The 21,370-nt window shown below is 36.4% G+C and overlaps 1 protein-coding gene across 1 annotated transcript in view; it reads right to left on the bottom strand.

The window, feature by feature from the left end:
• LOC111513741 (very long chain fatty acid elongase AAEL008004) overlaps positions 1–21,370 on the bottom strand; it is a 61,216-nt gene that overhangs the window by 17,418 nt on the left and 22,428 nt on the right. Inside the window, exons 2-6 of the mRNA XM_074180465.1 lie at positions 16,392–16,469; positions 15,001–15,191; positions 6,982–7,056; positions 1,866–1,922; positions 1,700–1,805 (exon numbers count right to left, since the gene is read on the bottom strand). Coding sequence (XP_074036566.1) covers positions 1,700–1,805; positions 1,866–1,922; positions 6,982–7,056; positions 15,001–15,191; positions 16,392–16,449 — 487 coding nt within the window. The 5' untranslated portion in view covers positions 16,450–16,469. The remainder of the gene's footprint in view (positions 1–1,699; positions 1,806–1,865; positions 1,923–6,981; positions 7,057–15,000; positions 15,192–16,391; positions 16,470–21,370) is intronic.

Here is a 21,370-nt window from a genome sequence, read left to right as displayed (position 1 = left end):
CAAAGTCATCTTTTGGTGGCTGATGATCTCTTTCAAGACAGTGAAATACTCGCAGTACAATTTGTTTCTCTCTTACTGACCGAGACTCCGACCGTTTTACCTTTTTCGACGTGGAAGGCCCGACCATGCCTCCCATTTTTTGAGTAGTTTGAGAACGGTGTAGAAATATGATTATGTAACGCTCAAACACTTATTAGCACTATTATTTTCACCAATTGTTATCACAACACGTCGATTGCTGACTAACTTAACTGTAAAACATACAATTCACAAACCAATGATACGCTCATGGCTGCAAGTACATTAGTGAGGACTGCAACGATGAGATGGGAGTTACGGTAAAGTGACAAAGACAGAAATATCGTTGCGTACAGCGTTGCCACTAGTTGTAATAAATATCTAACACTATACAGAAAATAATGAATTTTAACTGATCAGTAATCAGGAAATGTATAAGTATTACTCATTACAAGCTCATTACTGATTTTTGTCATAAATAATACCTTTTAATCGTACTATTATTGTGTATTATCTATAATTTGCCACAACCTACAACTCTACTGCTTACTATATTTTGATTCTGCTATAAACTGGTAACGTAAAATTTAGATATGACAACGCGCTTTTCTCTCAATCATTATTGGTTTTACTGTAGTTTGAAAGTAACATCAAATCTTATGATAATTCTCAGGAGAAAATTATGCTTCTTTGGACATTAGAAGTGGATACACTGAGAATATCCACCAGTAGGTATATTATATGGTTTCAGTTTATTTAATTTCGATTGAAATAATATTACGAAGTGTCTTGATACCTGAAACAGTTTTCACCAGATTTCTTGGGAACTGCTAATAAAGAAGACCAAGTATTTATTATTTTCGAAGAGGTGGCTATACAACTTTTGAAATGAGGTAAAGCGTCCCTTTCCATTCAAGATTTCATGAATTGTGTTAAACCCCGCTAAAGGGTGGGTGTAATCCAATCGAAACTAGCTTACAATGTGTTCCCCTTCAGAGAGACCCCTGAGTCAACATGAATACAATCTACGAACTGGAAATCACCAGTCATCGGTGAATCAAGATGAATAAATCTCTGAAGAAGCCAGCAATTTCTCTGGCGAAACGTTAGGATGCGGTTCCAAACTACGATGGCCTCCAAACCCGAATGAAGATAGTAACACTGACAATCTTGGCTTTGAAAGCCTTAACCAATTTATCAGACCCCTTCAGGGTTGTGAGGAATATAGTCGATGGCTTTGAAAAGGGTCATCACAGTGCTGCGACACTTTGTGACTTGAGTAAAGCATTTGACTGTGTTTCTCATATTGATTTGTTACATAAACTGAAAGAATATGGAGTCACTGGTGTAACACTTTCATTTTTTCTATTGTGTTTGATGAATAGAAAACAGCTTGTTGATCTAGGCCATAACAGGATATCTGATCTACAGTGGATTGACTCAAGTTTCTCAAGGATTCGTGCTGGGGCCTCTTCTTTTCATAGTTTATACAAACGATCTCTTCTATGCATTATTACCTCAAACATGTGCCATTTATGCTGATGACACATCCATCTTGTGCTTTCATTTATCATTTTTCATGAGTTAATATATTTCAAATTATAAACCTAATCTTATCTAGAATGGAAATATACGATATTGTTTCACATAGTCCTCTACTCGAAATGATAAAAGTCATTACCTGGTAAAAACGTTACTCCAATCCATGCGCAAACGGGCATAAGCGTGTGGTGGTAGACATGTAAATAAGTTACTTGATTCATTTTCTTCCTCAGAATAAAGAAAACCTAAGAGTTGAAAAATTTTCAATCAGGTAACATTCTTATTCCTATATGAACTTTTCTTACCGTATCTAGAAGCTCTGTCAGTTTGCAGATGAAATAAAACCAGACGCCTGTTGCCATCTGTAACAAGATTTTGAATTCAACTGAAATTTCAAAAATTTTATCAAAATATGTGTGATTGATGACTTGTTTGTTTTGTGGTGATTCATGATCCCTTCAATGAAATGAATAAAAACACCACTAGTGGTGATTAGACAAACGGGTTTTTATTCATTTTGTTTTCCCAAAATTTATTTAGAATTGGGATGTAGTAAATCACTTGCTAGAAATTATACCTTAGAACCTCGTTAGTGAGTGAACTCTTGAGTATATTTATTTTCGCTGCCATTCTTTTGCAAGGTCAAAACACTGAAGCTGTGTTTAGAAGGAATGAGCTTGGAAACCTAATAAGTTCAAGTGATTTTTCATAATGATGTGTAGATAGTAGATATATATTAAAACAACGATAAAAATGAAATAAAAACAACAATAAAAATTAATTGGCGCTCCGGGGCGACTTCACTGATTCCAGTGGCGCATTTGCTTTTTCAGTTGTAGGAAAACCCGGAAAAACTTGCAACACCACATCATCTGAAGATCTTGATCCAACAATGTCCTCTCTTTTATAAAACGAAATGTAGGGTGTCTCCAGAGGCTCCAATAAATTCAATGCATCGCCAGAACACTTCGGGACACGACTATCGTCAAACTTAAACCAGTCCGTTTCGTGTTTGACCAAGGCGTAGTAATGACCAAATTCAACGCCAGAACCACATTGAACAATGACTGCATGAATATTATAATAGTGGTCTGCTAGGTTGAAATGTTCATCTATTCCCAACCTTCCGTTAGAGGTTGAGTCTTGTTTGAAAATCAGCAGTGTTATTATGTGTAGATTATAGAAAGAAGTTTCTATCGAATGAAACCTGAAAGAAAAAACCCTCTCGAAACAACAATTTCGTATGTGATACGGGGCGATTAGATAAAATATGACAGACAGCAAAGGAATAAGCGGAACTATATCCATTCAGCTAAAAAAGCAAACGAAACAAAGATAGAAGCGTGATCAAAGCATGACCACCATGCACATTTGCATGGTGGTCATGCTTATGCTGACCAATCAGATTCGACTGCAATCGGCAGGCGGAATTCATTGTAGAGTGCCGGAGTGGTCAGTTACGTTTTAAAGCCTGTGATTTGTACATATACGGTATTTTTAAGTTTGAAATTTTTGAAAAGTCGAGTACTGATACAGCTGAAGAAATTGCTAATTTGTGTCCTTACACTTTACCTAGAAAATGTTTCTATATCCAGCCTATAACCTCAGTGCGACTCTGTACAAGCCGCCTTGTCTGGGAGATCACGTGCACTGTGCATGATAACGTTTTGGAGTACCCCGTAGCTTAGATAGGCAAATTGGAAGGGTGTGGGGTGACACAGCACAGCGCGATCTTTTGTAATTCATGAAAACCAATAGAAGATCGCAAGATGCCACCGGGACGCGAGGTGGCGCGACTAGCAAAAATTCACCTTCAGCATCATTGTCGAATTCTGATTCCGAACTCAATGAAAGCAATAACTTTTTAACTCAGTCGGACATAGCAATATGATTATTTCTTCGAATCATGCGGCTCGTGCAGGTCAGCTCAATTTGCGCCTAATTTCTTCAAGCGACTCCTCTTACAATTTTCGATCATTTGTGGTATTCGCCATTTGGAAGCCCTGTCCAAAGCTTCTCTGAGCGTTTCGGGCCCTTTGTGGTATTCGCCATTTGGGCTATCTCTTTTTCGTCAAATAATACTGTCCCCATATTGTTTCCAACCCTCTTTTTACTGTATATCAACGACTTATTAGAAAGAACCAAGAATCTAATATTTGCTTTTAAGAGGACAGCAATCTTGTCTCGACATTCCATTTGGATTCCAGGTCATCGGCTGCATGATGTTGCTTAACTTAATGTGGATCTAGAAGTGATTTCAAATTGAGGTTAAAGTTACCAGGTTCAATTCAATGTCACAAAAACCTAGGCATCGGTTTTCTCCAGAAAGAGGAATGTCTCCGAATCGGATATAATAATGTCGGGTCAGATAATTCCGCTTTCTGCTTCAGTAAGTTTGTTAGGGGTTAAAATGGACACTAATATGTTCTGGCACAATCACCGGAATCGCAAAGGCTACTTTTCAAAAGCTTGGAGCACTATTCCAAACCAGAAAACTGTACACACCTCAGCAACTTTTGATGCTTTATAGAGTTTAGGTCAGACCTTCTACATTGTTCTCATGTATGTTTGGGAACTCCGCCCCCAAACATACCCTGTTCCAACCATCTTCTAATGCCCACTTGCTTCATCAATCGTGTGTTTTCTGCTTACTGTCAGCACCCCTCAGCTCATTTCAATCCCCTCTTCGTCCATATAATCTGTCAGAGACCATATCGAGTGGTCCAACGAAAAGTATGCACCTTGCTTTTCTCCTTTTTTTGTAACTGTACGCAAAAATGCTCGGACAGGTCAATTTTGCTTTTGAGGAGGACACATTTTAGATGTATTTTTCTACCTGTATCTTCAACCCCCTAGCGAGGGTGAGTAACAACCCTAAAATTTTAATTGGAAAGTGGGGTCGAGTGATATATCATTTGAAAAGGCACAAAATTCTCTTTCCAATGATACCTAATTCGTTGTATTTACTTGAATAGTTATAAAAAAAGCAAGAACATTTACTCGATATATTTGGTGTTAATGAAAATGCGGAAAAACGGCATTTTTATCACTACTACATTCCTCAATTTCTCTCGTGCGTTTTTTGGTTCAAATAACAATAGCAGATAAGTGTACAAAAAGAAATTAGGCAAACGTTCATTGATTCAGTTCGGTTGCTTTTGAAATTATTTCAACTTTACTGTAAAAATGGTTTATTCCATTCCTGAACGAGTTAAAATTGTTAAACTTTATTATCAATATAACAGTTGTGCTACACTTACTGTTCGCCTCTTTAATAACAGTCATCCCGGGAAAAAAATGAACATGTTGACATGTTGAATTTGATCATACTCAAAGTACCCGTCAGCTTGCTGCAGCCTCAGGTGTCTCCCGTTCGTCCATAATACGGATATTAAAAGCCTATAAATTTCATCCGTACAAAATTAAATTAGTACAGGCACTCAATGAAGATGATCCTGATAGTAGGCTGCAATTTTGTGAACAACTGAGCCAGCTACTAATTGATGATCCGCACCTATCATTCAACACGTGCTTTTCCGATGAGAGTACATTTTTTTCAATGGAGCTGTGAATAGGCATAATTGCCGTTACTGGGATGACAGTAACCCACACTTATTTCGAGAGGTCCATACCCAGTACCCTCAAAAAATCAATGTCTGGTGTGGCATATTAGGTAGTCATATCGTAGGGCCACTTTTTATTCCTGGGAATTTAACTGGTGAGGTCTACCTGAACATGCTTGAAGATACAATTGATCCTCTCATAACAGAAATAATTGAAAATGACCAAAATCATAATAATGATCGGCTTCATTTCCAGCAAGATGGAGCATCTCCTCACTATGTTGCTCCGGTTTCCTGGACGGTAGATTGGAAGGAGAGGCCCCAGCGAATGGCCTGCCAGGTCACCTGATTTATCGCCTTTAGACTTTTTCCTTTGGGGACACTTGGTCTACGCAGCCCGAGTCCAACGAATTACAGCAGAGTGCAGAAGTATAACACCTGATATGCTACAGAATGTTAGGAATAGATTTGAACAAAATCTGTATTATTGTATGGAAGCAAATGGGTCACATTTTCAGCACTTGCTGAAGTAGGATTCTACTAAGTCAATTATGCATTTCAAAGTACTGGGTTGTAGTTGTTTTTCTCCATAATACCTACATGTTTCAGTGAAATACAACAAATTAAGTATCATTGGAAAGATAATTTTGTGCCCTTTCAAATGATATATCACCCGACCCCACTTTCTATTTAAAATTTCAGGGTTGTAACTCACCCTCGCTAAGGGGTTGAAGGCACAGGTAGAAAAATACATCTAAAATGTGTCCCCCTCAAAAGCAAAAGTGACCTGTCCGAGCATTTTTGCTCGGACAGAAAATCAAGGTGCATACTTTTCGTTGGACCATTCTGTATAGTAGAGTTGATTTGGTTTGAATAAAAAGTTGTTCGTTGTTCGATAGTGAAACATTTTCGCAGCTAGTGAACAACTTGTAGCTGCCTCTCAGGTAGCTACATTGAAGAAACCGGTCGGTAAGCGTGTTCTAATCATTGTAAATCGATTTTGACAGTTGTGTCGCCAACAGCATGTGCAGAAATGACACCTGTGGAGAATCCTGCTCTAACACTTGTCGAATATAATCTAACGCCTTTCGGGCTATGAGCCAGGAAAGTATTTTCTGACAGGTGTCAGTCCATCAGCCTACAGCGTAGGTGAGTTGATACTGGCCTGAATGAATTATTCTTTCAGATAATTTGAATAACGAGGTTTCAATAAGATAAGAATTATGTTGGTCAAACTTAACGGACTATATTAGCTCGCTACAAGGAACATGTTTCGCATGTTCGGTTTCATAGACCAAAGAAATCTACTGTCGCTCAACATGCCATAGAGAACAATCATAGAATAAGTGAACAATTTTCAGAATTGTTGAGGCTGGTGCATGACAGATTTCTGGATGCCTTCGAAAGCTCGGCCAATCAAAAAATGTGGAATGAGTTCTATGAATAGCGAAAAAGCTCTTATTTGCAACATTCCCTCGCTTGGTCTTTCACATAATAATTCTAAATAAAAAACCGATAAATATTAGAGAATCACGAACATAGAGGAAATACATAATGAGCTAGAAGTATCAGAAACAGGTAGTTTAGCATAGGATCAATAATAGAGTAGTTAGGCCACTAGAATATGAAAATACTAACATAGTAGTGCAATTTTATCATAATAAGATGTTTCCAACTGTTGAAAACATCTTTCAACAGGAAAGATGTTTTCAACAGATTGCTTTGTTCAGTTCCAAGTGAACTCTGTTCGAATAAGAGCGTTACAATGTGATGAAATAAGTTGAAAATGTACTATTCATTTCGCTTAGTTACTGCAGCAATGTACAAACATGTCTAGAATATGATAAAATATACTTACGCGCATGCCTTTTTCCCCAGGTACTACAGGTTGACAAGTGAAATTGTAATCAGTTCCCCATCCCGCTTGAAGCCCCTAAAAAAGAAAATTTCACAAATCAGGCTCGGCTTTTACTGCCAGGTTTCATTATGATCAATGATTTCTGCCGATAGTGAACAATTCCGAAAATAATAGAAGCAACGAAATTCAACCCATCAAGGACTGGTGTTGCCATACGGCAACAGAAATGAACAGTTTTCTGTTGCTGAAATTTCTATAGATTTTTCATTAAAAACATAGATGGCGGTATTCACATCAATAGTTTGTTGCAGTGTCAGTTGAAAGAACCGTGTGTTGTGTTTGTCTGTCCACTCCAGTGTTATAAAAACACGATTTCGTTAGGGGATATCAAGAAGATTTCTCAAAAATGGATACCAAGTTTACGTAAGTATAAATACAAAGGGATTGTTATAGTTTTCGAAAATAAATTCATTACGGTAGCTTAAGGAATATATTATCAACGTAACGGCGGCAGAAATTACGAGAGTTTGCAAAATTTTTCGGAATCGTGAAGCTTTGGAACTCGATGTTGCCATGTGGCAACACGAGTCCTTTCGGTGTGTAACGCGTGTTCAATCTTTTCAAACTAAAAGTAACTCAAATGAATGAAAACAAAAAAAAATAAGGCGTAGGCGAGATCAGGTTCCAAAAGAAATTTTCGGTCATGAGGGGGAGGAACATAAGACTCGGTTGACAATTTTTTTGACTCGAGATCCTGACCTTTTTTCCTAAGTTCTTCTATTGAAGTTACCTCCGTTAACCCTAATTGACTCTGATAAAATGGAGCAATATTTTTCAACAGTATCTTGAGTTTAACATTCTCATTAATGGATACTGACAGTCAACCAAACAAATTATCCATAACTGCTAAGTACATTCCCATATTTTCACTACTTCCCTGAGTACGATTTAGAATTTCCTGCCATAATTTATCGTTAAAATTTGGAGGTTGAAATTGTAATCTCAATTCTGACACTAAACTATCCCAATTATTAACTTTTTGCCTAATTGATCGATACCAGATTAAAGCTTTCCCGGAAAATAATTCACTTGCTGACAAGTACAACTGTTCTTTTGATCGTTATTCCGTACATATTCGTAGGAATCATGCGTATCGTTCGGAGTATCGGGAGTCAATATATTTACGGGGGGATTCTCGAGGTAATTAAAATAATCTTAATGTTGTCGCGGTATTTTAAACCGTGACAGGTGGACTACTTTTTTACATTTTCCTTTTTTTTTCTAGTGATGGGCTAACTCTCGAAGAAGCTCTTCAAATTGCGTATAATGATGATTTATAGATGTCGACCAAATTTATGTTGAGCCTCCGAATGAGGATGCGATCACAGATGAGGATTCCGCTGGGGAGGATGAAGGCGGACTCGTTGATAATTCATCTCGGAATCAGTTGAATGCTCCAGTTCAACTTGTTTTACACGATGAAGATGATGAATTGGTTGAACCAGAAACGGAACATGTAGAAAAAGTTACTTATGAGGACATTGAATGGATCAAAGGCGATCTGGTAGAAAGTTCAGAAAATTATTGTCGTTCAGATTATGAATTTTTTTAAAACTTTAACCCTTACAGAAATGTTCGAGTTTTTCATAGACCATGACGTACTTTCTTTACTGGTAGAAGAATCGAACAAGTACGCGCAATTTGAAAACTCGTCATCTCCTCAAATTACTTTGGATGAAATGAAATGTTCAATAGCTATTCTGATTTTATCGGGATGTTGTCAATTACCTGGAAAAAAAATTACTGGCATACTGATGGCGATCTTGGTAACCAACTAGTGATGGATGCAATGAGAAAAGACCGATTTTTAACAATTTGGCGGTATCTACACTGCGCAGATAATAATGCACTAGATCCAAATGACAAATTCTATAAGCTGCGACCTCTAAGTGATTTACTGCGGCAAAAATTTCTGAATTTTTTTCATTCCAGAAGAAGATTTAAATTACGATGAGTGTATGGTCAAATACTTTGGAAAGCACTCATGGAAGCAATTCATCCGAGGTAAACCAATCAGATTTGGATACAAGATATGGTCATTGATCAGCAAATATGGATATCTTGTGAATTTCTCCTCATATCAAGGCAAAGATAGGCGCCTGAACGAAGGATACCAAACTGTGTTTGGAAAAACTACTACTCCTTCGCTGATGCTACGGGATGAGTTACCAGAATAGAAGAAAAAACAGCGATACAACCTATTCACAGACAATTTATTTACAAACTTGCACCTTCTTAGTCATCTGAAATCAAGAGGTTTCTCATCCACAGGAACCATTCCCGACAACCGAATCCCTAAAAATTGCCCGTTAGTATCCAAAAAGGATATGAGTAAGAAAGAATGTAGTGACTTCGATTCTTGTTTGGATAGAACTAACGGAATGTTACTAACGCGTTGGACTGACAATAATGTAGTTTCAGCAGCTTCGACCAAATATGGGGTAGCCCCACTTGCTAGTTCAAGACGATATTCAGCGAAGGAGAAAAAATTGTTCAAGTAACAAGACCGAGCTTGATTTCCAAATATAATGCATCCATGGGTGGCACGGATCTGATGGATGAAAATATTGCACGCTGGAGGATAAGTCTACGTGAAAAAAAATGGTGGTGGTGTTTTTTCACATGGCTACTTGATGCCGCAATTCAAAATGCCTGGGTCCTGTACAAACAGTCTGGCAACAAAATAATTCAACTACACTTTCGTCAAGAAATTGTCACAACATACATCAACAAGTACAAGAATCCACCGAAAGGAAAAGGTAGACCATCTGCAAGTAAATCGAGCAGATCGTACAGTCGTGTTGGTGATGATGTGCGATATGATAATATAGGGCAGTAGAAAAAAAAATTAGATGCAATGGCGACAATTGCAAATCAATTATGCGCACAAAATGCATCAAATGTTGAATACCATACACGAATGTAGTTTTTTTTCAATCGATAAAAATATTTTTTTTTATGAAACATAGCAGTGTAAGTTACTGGCGTTGCCATATGGCAACACTAATTTTTGAAGAAAGTAAGAAAAATTTCACTATATTTTTCTGGACAAATCTATTTGTTTTGTTCTGAAAATGCAATTTGGAAATATACTTTTGCAAAATTTTAAAATAAATTAATTCCGTCCTTAATGGGTTAAGTTGGCACTATGGCACATACCATTCCTCTCACAGTAATTGGAGACCAGTGCACTCCAGGAAGAGGTCTGAAATATTTTCCACTTCATTCTTTTCAATAGACCGTTATTAGTGAAGTGAGGATAATGAGGAGGAAAATTTAAATTGCAATTCAACAGGAGAACCAAGTATTCATTCCGCCATGTAGTGAACTGTATAAAAAATGAGCTAATTTCGTGGGTTACGTACTTTCGACCAGCGACTTTTTATTTTATTCATGTTGGAACACTAGTCTCGAACACATTTTCAAAGTTTTAGCTGTTTAGCATGTTCAGCATGTTCAGTTTGTTGGTGAGAGGCAAAAAAGTTAGAAGTGTTTTGCATGTTCGGCCATTTTCTGCTGTCAATAAAAATGGATCAAAGAGTTTGTATCAAATTTTGTGTGTAAAATCAAATTGACTGCTCATAAACAGTGAAAATGTTGACAGTGACATACGGTGATTGTACTCTGAGTCAGAAAAATGTTCACAAGTGGTACAGGATTTTCACAGAAGGTCGAGAAGATGTGAATGGACGTTCCAGCACATCAATAACTGAAGAAAATATTTAGAAAGTGAAGAAAATTGTTATAGAGAAGCTGCTGAGGCAAATCAGTTGGCTTATACCCCGCAATTTCTTGGAAAATTTTGGGCATGAAGCGTGCCAATCAGTAACACAGTCTAATATAAGAACACGATTGAGGTACTGGTGGATATACAAAAAGCCTTTGATGAGGTTATAATAGAGGCATTTTTGCCAAAGTGTAGTCGGTAGGTATGCTCTAATTTGTTATTAGGATTCTTGAACCCTACCTGAGCTACCAAAACCTCGTTGTTGAAGGAGACCAAACCACATCTGCATAATACCCAATCAAAGCTTGTGCCCCTCAGAGGTCCTGGTTGTCTTACATACGCATGTTTCTCTGAACGAATGTGAGTATCTACGCAGATGATACTGCGATTCACGCGCATTCCCAAACGAGGTGGTGGAGCAATAGCTACAGATCTACCTCGACAGGTTGGCCCTGATTTTTTCGAGAAAAACAAGATGGGAATCAATCTGAGGAAGACGGAACTCGTCAATTTTTCGAAGAAATTTACGCGCAATATCTGGTAGGTATCCTGGATAGGCGCCTGAACTTTCAGGAACACCTGAGCTTGGCAATCCAAAGAGCGGTTGCGACTTATTCACGTAACATTGCTCATTGCTCAGAACAAGTTGCTCATTTACAAACAAGTAATTAGACTAACAGTACGGCTGTCTCATACAGAATAAGGTGCTTCATATTCGCGCCAATAGTGCTAGATACATTTCATTGAATGATTTGTTAGATATGGCAGAAGCCAGTCACTGAACATATCATGAGGCTAGCTTATGAATTGTTCAAATTTTTTTTTCAGCGAACAGCTCGCTAATGAGGGACGTCACCGCGCTTAGGAGGCCTGAAATTCATGAGTGATTGAAAATCTTTCATAAACGAGATGGCGCTCAGTTCATGAAAAAGCTGCCTAGGAAAATTCACGAATTTCGGTGCTACCAGAATCACTCTCACCTGATTTCTTCACGAAATTTTTCCGGGAGGTTACAGTCTCAGACGTAAAGAAATTAGGCTCTACGGAGCGAAAAGCTACCTGATAACATCAGCGGGGGCACACGTTCCACAACCAAATCATGGGACCGTCAGGTGACGTTCTTCTTATAGTCTTCCTGGAGCTCAGCATCCTCCTTTATCCTCCCAATCCCTCACCTATCCCTTTCCTTGCCCACTCACTCTCGCATGTGTCGGCTGGATGTTGGAAATTTTGAATATATACAGGGTGTTCCTTAAACACATGCTAATATTTGAGGAGGTAATTCTTAGATCCATTTTAAGAAAAAAACTTCCTATGGACGTATGTCCTAAACGCCTTAACTTTTGAGATACAGGGTGGCAAAGTTTTCAAAAATATTCAGTTTTTTAATAATAACTGGGATAATTTTGTAGACATCTTTGGCATATTTGGTACATATGTTCCATACCTCTAGGCGTATTTTTTGATGTACAATTTTCTTAATTTTCTCTGCCAGTGGCGTACGTAGGAGTTTTGAAATGTATATTTTTGGCGAAAAAAATACTACGCCACTGCTTTATCTCGAATTAAAAATTATTTTTAAAATCTCCGTACATTTTTGGGCACATTTGATTAATTGAGTTTTCTTTGTCCGACGCATGGTTTTCGCTCAAAAAATTAAAAATCGCTTTACTTAAGGATAAATTCCTTAAAAATCTGATGCGGTATCGTGCATCGACTGAAAGCAAACTAAGAGATCAGATTTGTTGCAAAATAATTGAGGATCTAAAAGGTACTTGTTTGTTGTCAGATGCACTGTTCTCAATTAAAATTACGTCATAACGCAGCACCGCTGCGTTATGACGTAATTTTAAACATAAATTTAGTTATCCTGGAATAAATGACGTGTAGCAGAATTTACTTACTGCACCTCTTGGAAATATGTAGTTTGTCGATATGTGATTTCTTTTAAAGATTAAAAGCAGAAAAAACAGCGTACCCACTATAGCAATAAAAAACGAATTCTCTGTATGCTCAGGTGTTGGTGTTAAAAACTGTCACAGCGCGTTTTGATTGATTTTGAAGTGTTATTGAAGTTATTTTGGTAGTCCGCTGTTTTTCTGAATCGTGCCTTACCAGATAGCCTAACCTTTTCAAATATTCATCGTCGACTTAGGGAAACTGGTAGTTTCAAGAAAGGGACTCCGGAAGGTAGACCTCGTGTCTACCACCGTGAAGCGGTGCTGCAAGAAATTGAGGAACATCCTGAGACGAGTACGAGGAAGATTGCTAGAACTCTGGATATTTGTCATCAAATTGTTTGGCGTATTTTGGTTGATTTTTTGTTATACCCATACCATATTTCAAGAGTGCAGGCATTACTCCCCAGAGATTTTTCACAGCGTGTGAACTTCAGTCAGTGGTATCTATAAATTATTGCGCTAAATCCGCAGTTTGAGACACAAATTTTGTTCATAGACGAAGCAAATTTTTCTCGGAATGCCATTCAAAATTTCCATAACAATCATGTGTGGGCTGAAGAAAATCCCCATGCAATAACCGAAACCCATTTCCAACACCAATTTTCGGTTAATGTATGGGCAGGAATTATAGGTGATCATCTAATAGGCCCATTTATTCTACCAGGACGCCTTGATGGTCGTTGTTATTTACACTTTCTCGAAGAAGACTTACCTGGGTTATTGGAAGATGTGCCACTTGCGTTAAGGAATCGAATATGGTACATGCACGATGGTGCCCCTGCTCATTTCCGTGTAATTGTCCGAAACCATTTGAATACAGTTTATCCTAATCGTTGGATAGGTCGCGGAGGACCTCAGCAATGGCCAGCAAGATCCCCCGATCTCAACAGTTTAGATTTTTGTTATGGGGTCACCTTAAAACTCTTGTGTATAAAACTCCCGTTAATACTTTAGAAGATTTAAGAGAGCGAATAGTTGCCTCGTGTGAAACTACACGAAATACGCCGGGAATATTTGAACGGGTGCGTAATTCCATGCATAGAAGGGCGGAAGCATGCATACTAAGTGCAGGTGGCCACTTCCAACAATTTTTATAATCAGTTTTGGTATTATTACTAATTAACAAATTTGTGCTATTCGTTTAGACTTACTGTCACAAAATAAAATAAAACTCGTTTTTGTGAAAAATTTATTTTTTTGCAGATTATGTTTTGAAATATTATTAGGGAATTGGTAATGCGTTATGAAGAAATTTTCAGATTCTCATTCATTTTAGAATTGATCTAATTTCTTAATTTGCTTTCTGTCGATTTTTATTTTTTTGAGTGAAAATCATGCATCGGACAAAGAAATAACAGGAGATCAAATTTTCTCAAAAATAAATGAGGATTTTAAAAATGCTTTAATTTTGAAAAGAAAGCATTGGCGTAGTACTTTTTCCCCAAAAATATTCAATGCGAAACCCGTAGAAATGCCACTGTTTGAAAAAATACAAATTTGTCTACATCATAAAATGCGCCTTGAGGCATGGAACATATGTACCCAATATGCCAAAGATGTGTACAAAATTATCCCAGTTATTATTAAAAAACTGAATATTTTTGAAAACTTTGCCACCCTGTATCTCAAAAGTTAAGGCGTTTAGGACATACGTCCATAGAAAGTTTTTTTCTTAAAATGGGTCTAAGAATTACCTCCTCAAATATTAGCATGTGATTAAGGAACACCCTGTATATAGAGTTTTAGGATGTTGAAAAATAGGCAATACAACATTCTGATTTTAGTTTTGCTCATTCGGAGGTTCATACCGATAGGCCGGACTATCGGTTTTCACTGCCTATCGCCCAATTGTGTTAGGAATTGCGCATTGAAAAGCAAGACCTTGTTAATCCCCAGTTCGGAAAGAATTCGACTTTTGAGGGTTGCCATTCCTAGGGAAGCGACAGTTTGAACAGAAAAAGTTTATCAACAGATATCAATCTCAATTATCTTTAAAAGAGTCCATATCAAATGGACCTGAAAATAATTATACCCAACTTGATAGGTAGAATTAGAAACGTATCTCAAACGCGATTCAAGTGAAATTAATTTTGTTCTGGGGTTCAAAAAGTGTTCTGAACAGATTACATGTTGTTATTGTGAAAATCAACAATACTTTCAGGAAGTAGATATCTTAAGGTCTCAACAATTTGAATTTCACGACTGACAGTTTCGAATTTTGAAAGCATTCAATCTCAACTAGAATAACTCATCGGAAATATCATTGCTTACCTCACTGACTAGGTATAAACTAGCTAAAACTTGAATAAGATTGTATATTTGGATCGTCCGTTTCAGTTCCCAAGGTTTTCTATGTCTCATGAACATTGGTCCTGCTTTCTTACAGAAGTAAAAGTAGGTTGCTAATATCACGATTAAGTGTCCAGGTTTGCCTACCAAAAACCAATCTTTCGTTCTGGGATCTGCAAAAAAATATGAATGTTGAGCGTTTCAGTTTCAATAAACTAGATAAACTATATATTTCGCGAATGTCTTCGTTTATCATTTCAGCTACGAGAATTCAAGGCTCCACTAGATACTCATTTTTCAATACTGATAGTTTCCATTGTTTCGATGTGTAATGATATTTTTTCAAAGCACTAATCAATGCAGGTAAGAATATCCATTAGCTTATCGCTTTTCTACTGCAGTCAAATGATGATTATATAACAGTTATTACACCATTCATTTCTACTCTGCCATCAAATTTCGAAAAAATCCAATCAGCTAGGTTAAAGAGGTCAAGAGAGACAATAAAGATTGTATGAGATATTCGACTCGATGCATGTTGATATTACTGCATGAAGTAAGAGATGAACTGTCAATTATGATGTTGGCTGTTTGGAGAATACCGAATTGAAAGATCTACTGGGCCATCACGTTATAGCTTTTTTCTGTGTTTGAAAAATTTCATTTGTGAAATGTGTCTCAGTGTTGATCAGCTGTCGCCCCCATACGAGGGGCGAGTGGGAGTTTGGCGATATGCAGTGAACATCGATCGGACACCAATTATGTGGTTCAATTGAAAATTTGAGAATAGATATTTTAAAAATATATATTTGTTTGCTTGTTCGTTTGTTCACAAGTCAATAAGTATTTGGATGTCGACTAAAAAACCCCAAATGAGAGAATAGTGGGAGAAGTGCTGTTCAAACTGAATATTGAAATCAAAACAGGGACATCCAAAAACTACAACAAAAAAATACAGGTCTGTATTTGAAAATTCAAAGATGGGGGTGGCCCAAGTCAGATGACTCCCTGTATAAAAGATTCAAGGATATATTCTGAGAGCCCACATCAAGTGCCAATAGCATAATGTGGACAGATTTTCAATATGTCTGCGAATAAGGAAGATATAGGCAAAAAAATAATTTGGGATTTTTTGGTTTTTCCTGTATATCTTCAGAACCAAAAGAGCTATATTCGATTTCTTCACATCATTGAATAGGTCTCTGAAATACGCAACTTTGCCATGATTCAACCGACACTCTATCTCTTATCGTTTACGAGATCCCCAATGTACAGAAACGAATTTGAATAGTCCTGTATATGATCGAAGTCTTGATAATTGAGTAATTATTAATATTATTTATTGAACTTTATATGAAAATTTCTCGACTTACCTGTATATTTTTCCATGAAGTTATTATAACCATCCATCAAATTGAATACTCCCGTCATTTTGATAGAACTCCCAAAATCTGTAAAAAAATAGAAAGTTGATAATGATTTGATATTGGACTAATGGAACAGAGATATCAGGGCCGTTGGAATGAAGCAATGCTTGCAGACTACTGCTGGTCTGTGTGTAGGGATGCTCCAGAAGTGTTTTATAAAAGACAAGCTAAACGACAGCGATCTTACAATGAATCGGATGGACTTAATTGAAATTTGGTGGTACAAACTTCTTTCATTTGTCAAAACACTAAGAATAATGTTTTTTTTATTAATTTTGTACTTAAAATATTCTAAAAGAAACATAACAATATTGTTTTATGTACTTTCACTTTTCACGTATAGTATAACTACTCTTTAAGATTAAGTACTGTGTATCTCAAAAACCAGAGCTGATAAAAATTTTTCATTGTTATTTTCGTTTCTATCACCCCAAAATTAGTAGAAATTGACTAATTTAGTGTAGGAAACATTCAAAAAATATTTTTTTGTTGTGTTGTGAATTTTTGCGAAATTTGTAATAACATATATTGGACGGTAATTCTCCAATTGGGTTCTATTTTCAGATTTAAATATTGGTGTAATAATAGCAATTTGAAGGGGATTGGACATATTCCACTACTGAAGGACCAGTTTATCAGGTAAGTTATTACAACAGATTTCGTTGTATGATGTATCTACGTAGATACATTCATCAAGGAATCCAGATCCGAATTTAAAGCTGCGGTAACATCAGGTTTCACTTCATTGAAAGATGAGTACTGCTGGGTATCGTCCGCGTAGTGGTGTATATGCGGCAGTATTTGACGAATGAACGAAAATCTGTTCAAATGTTCAAAGAGAATAACAGTGGGTCAAAGCAAGGGTCTCTGAAGATTCAAGGTCATGAACCACTCTCTGTGTTCTTCCCTTCAGGTAACATTCCAATAGTTTCACTGAATCAGGGTGGGATCCGATGAATATTAATTTACTAATGAAGACCTATGATCCATAGTATCAAATGGCTTGCTGTAATCCAGCAGGATCAGACAAGTAACCTTTTCTTCATCGATTGCCCTAAAAATAGCATCAACAATATTTGTTAGAGCTGTGGTAGTGAAATATCCTTTCCTGAAGCCAGACTGAATCGGTGGTATAATATTATTGTTCATTACGTAATCATTGATTTGATTGTATGAAATTTTTTCAAATGCTTTAGCAAGAACTGGCAAAAGACTGATTGGTCTTAAACGGTTGATATTGGTGGGATTCGTTATTTTTTCTAAGAGGATCACAAGTGACAATTTCCAAGCCGTAGGGAATGTTGAATTATTCATGCAATAATTGTATATGTATGTTATATAATCGATAAAAAAATTAGAGACCAAATTGAGCGTTTTCAAGGTCACTAAATCGGAGCCCACTGCGATAATTTTTATCAAGTTTATACATTTAAGCACTTCCACGTTTTCCACAGTACTAAACACAAAAGTGCTTTCTGATTATGTGAATCTTGCTTATATTTATTGAGTAAGTCTGTGTGACCTTTGGTTTTAACAACATTAGGATTAGTTGTGAAGTGTTTATTCATTGCATTGACATCTATCAAATCATCTGGTGATGTTATGTCAGGTTTTTGATAAGTATTAATTGCCGCAGGGCCTTCCACAGGGTCTTTGGATTGTTTTGATGTCTGACACATAGTCAAGGTATGCTTTTTTCTCACGTATTATTGACTGTTTTGTGAAATTTCTCAATGTCTTATAATAGTTCCAATCGGCTGGGGATTTGAATTTTTTGTATTTGCTATATGCTTTGTACCTTTCTTTCATTATGATCCTGATAACAAGGGTCCGCCAAGGCGCGGGTGGTTTAGTTACGTGAATAGTTCGTAGTGGAGCACATTGGTCAAAAATACTTAGCAGTGAGTTATTGAGAAAATTCACCTATTCATCAACTTCATTGTATTCATAAATGATGTTCCAATCAACTGAGTGTAAGAAAGTTGTGAGGGTATCCACGTTGAGAAAATCTGAAAAAATATTTTGTATATTTGTTGAGACCGAAATTTTTAAAGCCACACTCATTCTGTGATCTATTACTCTTCAAGTTATAAAATCACATCAAATAGTAACTGATGATGAAAAACCATTCTTTTTTCAGTATTGACTGTATTTGTTTTTAGAAGTAACGAATAAAAACCATGTTTCTGTAACATTATTTCAATTATTCCTTTCAAACCGAAGGAATGATGAGAATATTGAAGGTTTAGCCATCGAAACAGAGTTCAACAGCAATAAAATTGAGAGCTACAAAAAATTTCTAGGTGTCATCATTCTTGAAATCATTTGTGACTCTCATCCCCTATCACTGTCCTCATGAAATTGGACCGATGGACTCAAAGAAACACTTGAACGTGAGATTTCCACTACAGTTTACAAAACCCCGATACGTGTTTGTCGATACAATAGTATCTTCGGGCATCATAATACCAGTAACTCACATTGGATACGATATAATGTATTCTCATACACTATCGGTCATTTCCATCAAATATGACTAAATATTGAAACTCAGACGGACGGTAGCCGATTGGTTTCGACGTGGGTGCACTCAAATCAACCGCCGTGTTGGTAGTTGGTTCAAGCACTAGTCTGAACGATCGATTTTCACTTGCTATCGTCTAACCCGTGTTAGGAATCACACCTTAAAAGGTGAGACCTCGTTAATCCTTAGTTCGCACAAGTTTCGACTCCTAAGGGTTGTCGTTCGTAGGGGTATGACAGCTGGTTAACGGAAAAATATATTTCAAACAGATTTTTTTTGCATGACTGCTTCTATAGAAATTCATACGTTTGATCACGTTTACTTTCTGAATTGCCAAAAATTTTTATCCCAAACACATACCCCTTTCAATTCAAACAAGATTTCTATGGCTGGGTTGAATCAAATAAGCCAATGAATGACTTTACATACTGTCATCGATGATATGAGTAGATTTATGGTTAAACTTGTATAAATATTCTGACTATTATTTATTTTTTAATTGCCTTATTGTTCTTTGACATATAAATAAAAACATTCCATCAAATAGCATTGAAAGATATTGTGTGATGGATGTCTGTATAGACTCACTCAGGTTGAGTCAAATAAAAACCACTCAAGTAATTCTTACTTTCATCAGATATACTTCAAGAAATTAGTTCAAATGAAACAACTCAACGATCGTTGAGATAACAATACTGGCATAAACCATCAATAAATCCTATATGCATGTACTTTTTTTGAAAGTGTAAGTATTAACAACAATCAAGCACCTCTCCTTACTTGATATATTGATGTTATAATTACTGGGCAGTTCAAATCTCACAAAGATTAGAGATAAACACTCCTGTGAAACTATAACTATTACACAATAATCCTATACATCGGAATAATCAGAGTGTAACGCTAACAATATTTCATACAAATCACAATCTTTTCCATCCTTTTCATAATTTGAAAATATTGAATTTTGTACTTCTCTCCATAACAAATCATTCGTAATGATTGAAATTTGCTTTCATTACTTTCGAATATAATCAATAACGAAACATGATATGAATATCCCTTTCATTAGTGGGGCGGGCTTATTTCTACACCACAGGAAATTGGTTTCGGTAACTATATACTTTAACAATAATCAAATGATTTTGAAATGATTTTCTTCACTCCAACTGAACTTCCTTCAATATCATCACAGAAAGGCTTCACTTGATAATGGCATTTTTTTTCATAAACAATATATACATGATGATTATTTAGTTTTTGATATATTATTCGGAGAATTGGGCACAAAAAAAGGATACTTTTTCAAATAATTTGCATTGGTTATGAATTGTGAGCAACAGTAAAACTAGATTGAAAACAAGGTATCTGAATAGATTTAAAAAAAAAGTAGTTTCTGAAATGTCTTCTTTCAAATCAACTATAGAAAAATATTTTCCTACTGAAGTATTTCACGTCGTTTGTTTCAGAATTGAGGTTTTATATTTGTACAGGGTGATTCAAAAGTATTTTGACAAACTTCAGGAGGTGATTCCTCACAATATTCTTTTTCTTTTTTAAAGATTCATAACTTTTTTGGGCGTACTTCTAGCACATTTTTCAATAAAAAAATCGATTCCTCTCTCATATCTACGTGAATAAGCTACCCTTGTTACTAGTCGCTGTAAGCAACCGTTTTCTAAATATTTGGACTTGAAAATTTCAAGTCGATTATTTGATAATCGATGCATGTTGAAGTTATTACGAATATTTTGCTTTTTTCACAAGGATTCTTTGGAAATGAATTTGACGTTTTACTCGTTTGAAGAGGTCATTACTGTTGGGTACGTTTCTTTATGAAATCCTTGAGCAAAGTAGTTATTTTTGTATCAAGGGTGCATAATCAGTGTTTGTTTTGATAATATTTGCAAGAAATGTCAACATTTAATTTCGGTAAATTTTGAATATGTAGAATAAACTAAAATAAACGAAACTAAATTGTATTCAAATAAATTGTTGGAAGTGTCCACCTTCAGCGAAGATACAGGCAGTCAGTCGTCCAGTCATTGAATCTCGTACCCGCTCAAAAATTATTGGTGTGTTTCTTATTGTTTCACAGGCGTCTACTATTCGGTTTATTAGATCTTCCTCGTACACTACTGGAGTCTTATGAACTAGTGACTTCAAATGTCCCCAAAAATAAAAATCTATCTGGTATAGATCTGGGGACCTTGGTGCCCACGCCTGGTTAGGTTCTTCTACACCCCTACCGATCCATCGATTTGGATAGACTGTGTTAAGGAATTCCCTGGCTACAACGCTAAAATGGGCCGGAGCCCCATCATGCATAAACCACATGCGGATACGAATTTCTAATGGTACATTCTGAAGTAGTCCCGGCAATTCATTTTCTAAAAAGTGT

The sequence above is a fragment of the Leptinotarsa decemlineata genome, unplaced genomic scaffold (genome assembly GCF_025532065.1).
Source record: "Leptinotarsa decemlineata unplaced genomic scaffold, Ldec_3_MD MMD2_tig00026294_RagTag_RagTag, whole genome shotgun sequence".
Taxonomy (NCBI): domain Eukaryota; kingdom Metazoa; phylum Arthropoda; class Insecta; order Coleoptera; family Chrysomelidae; genus Leptinotarsa; species Leptinotarsa decemlineata.
The sequence above is the reverse complement of the archived record's forward strand: the minus strand, read 5'-3'. Positions and strand labels throughout refer to the sequence as shown.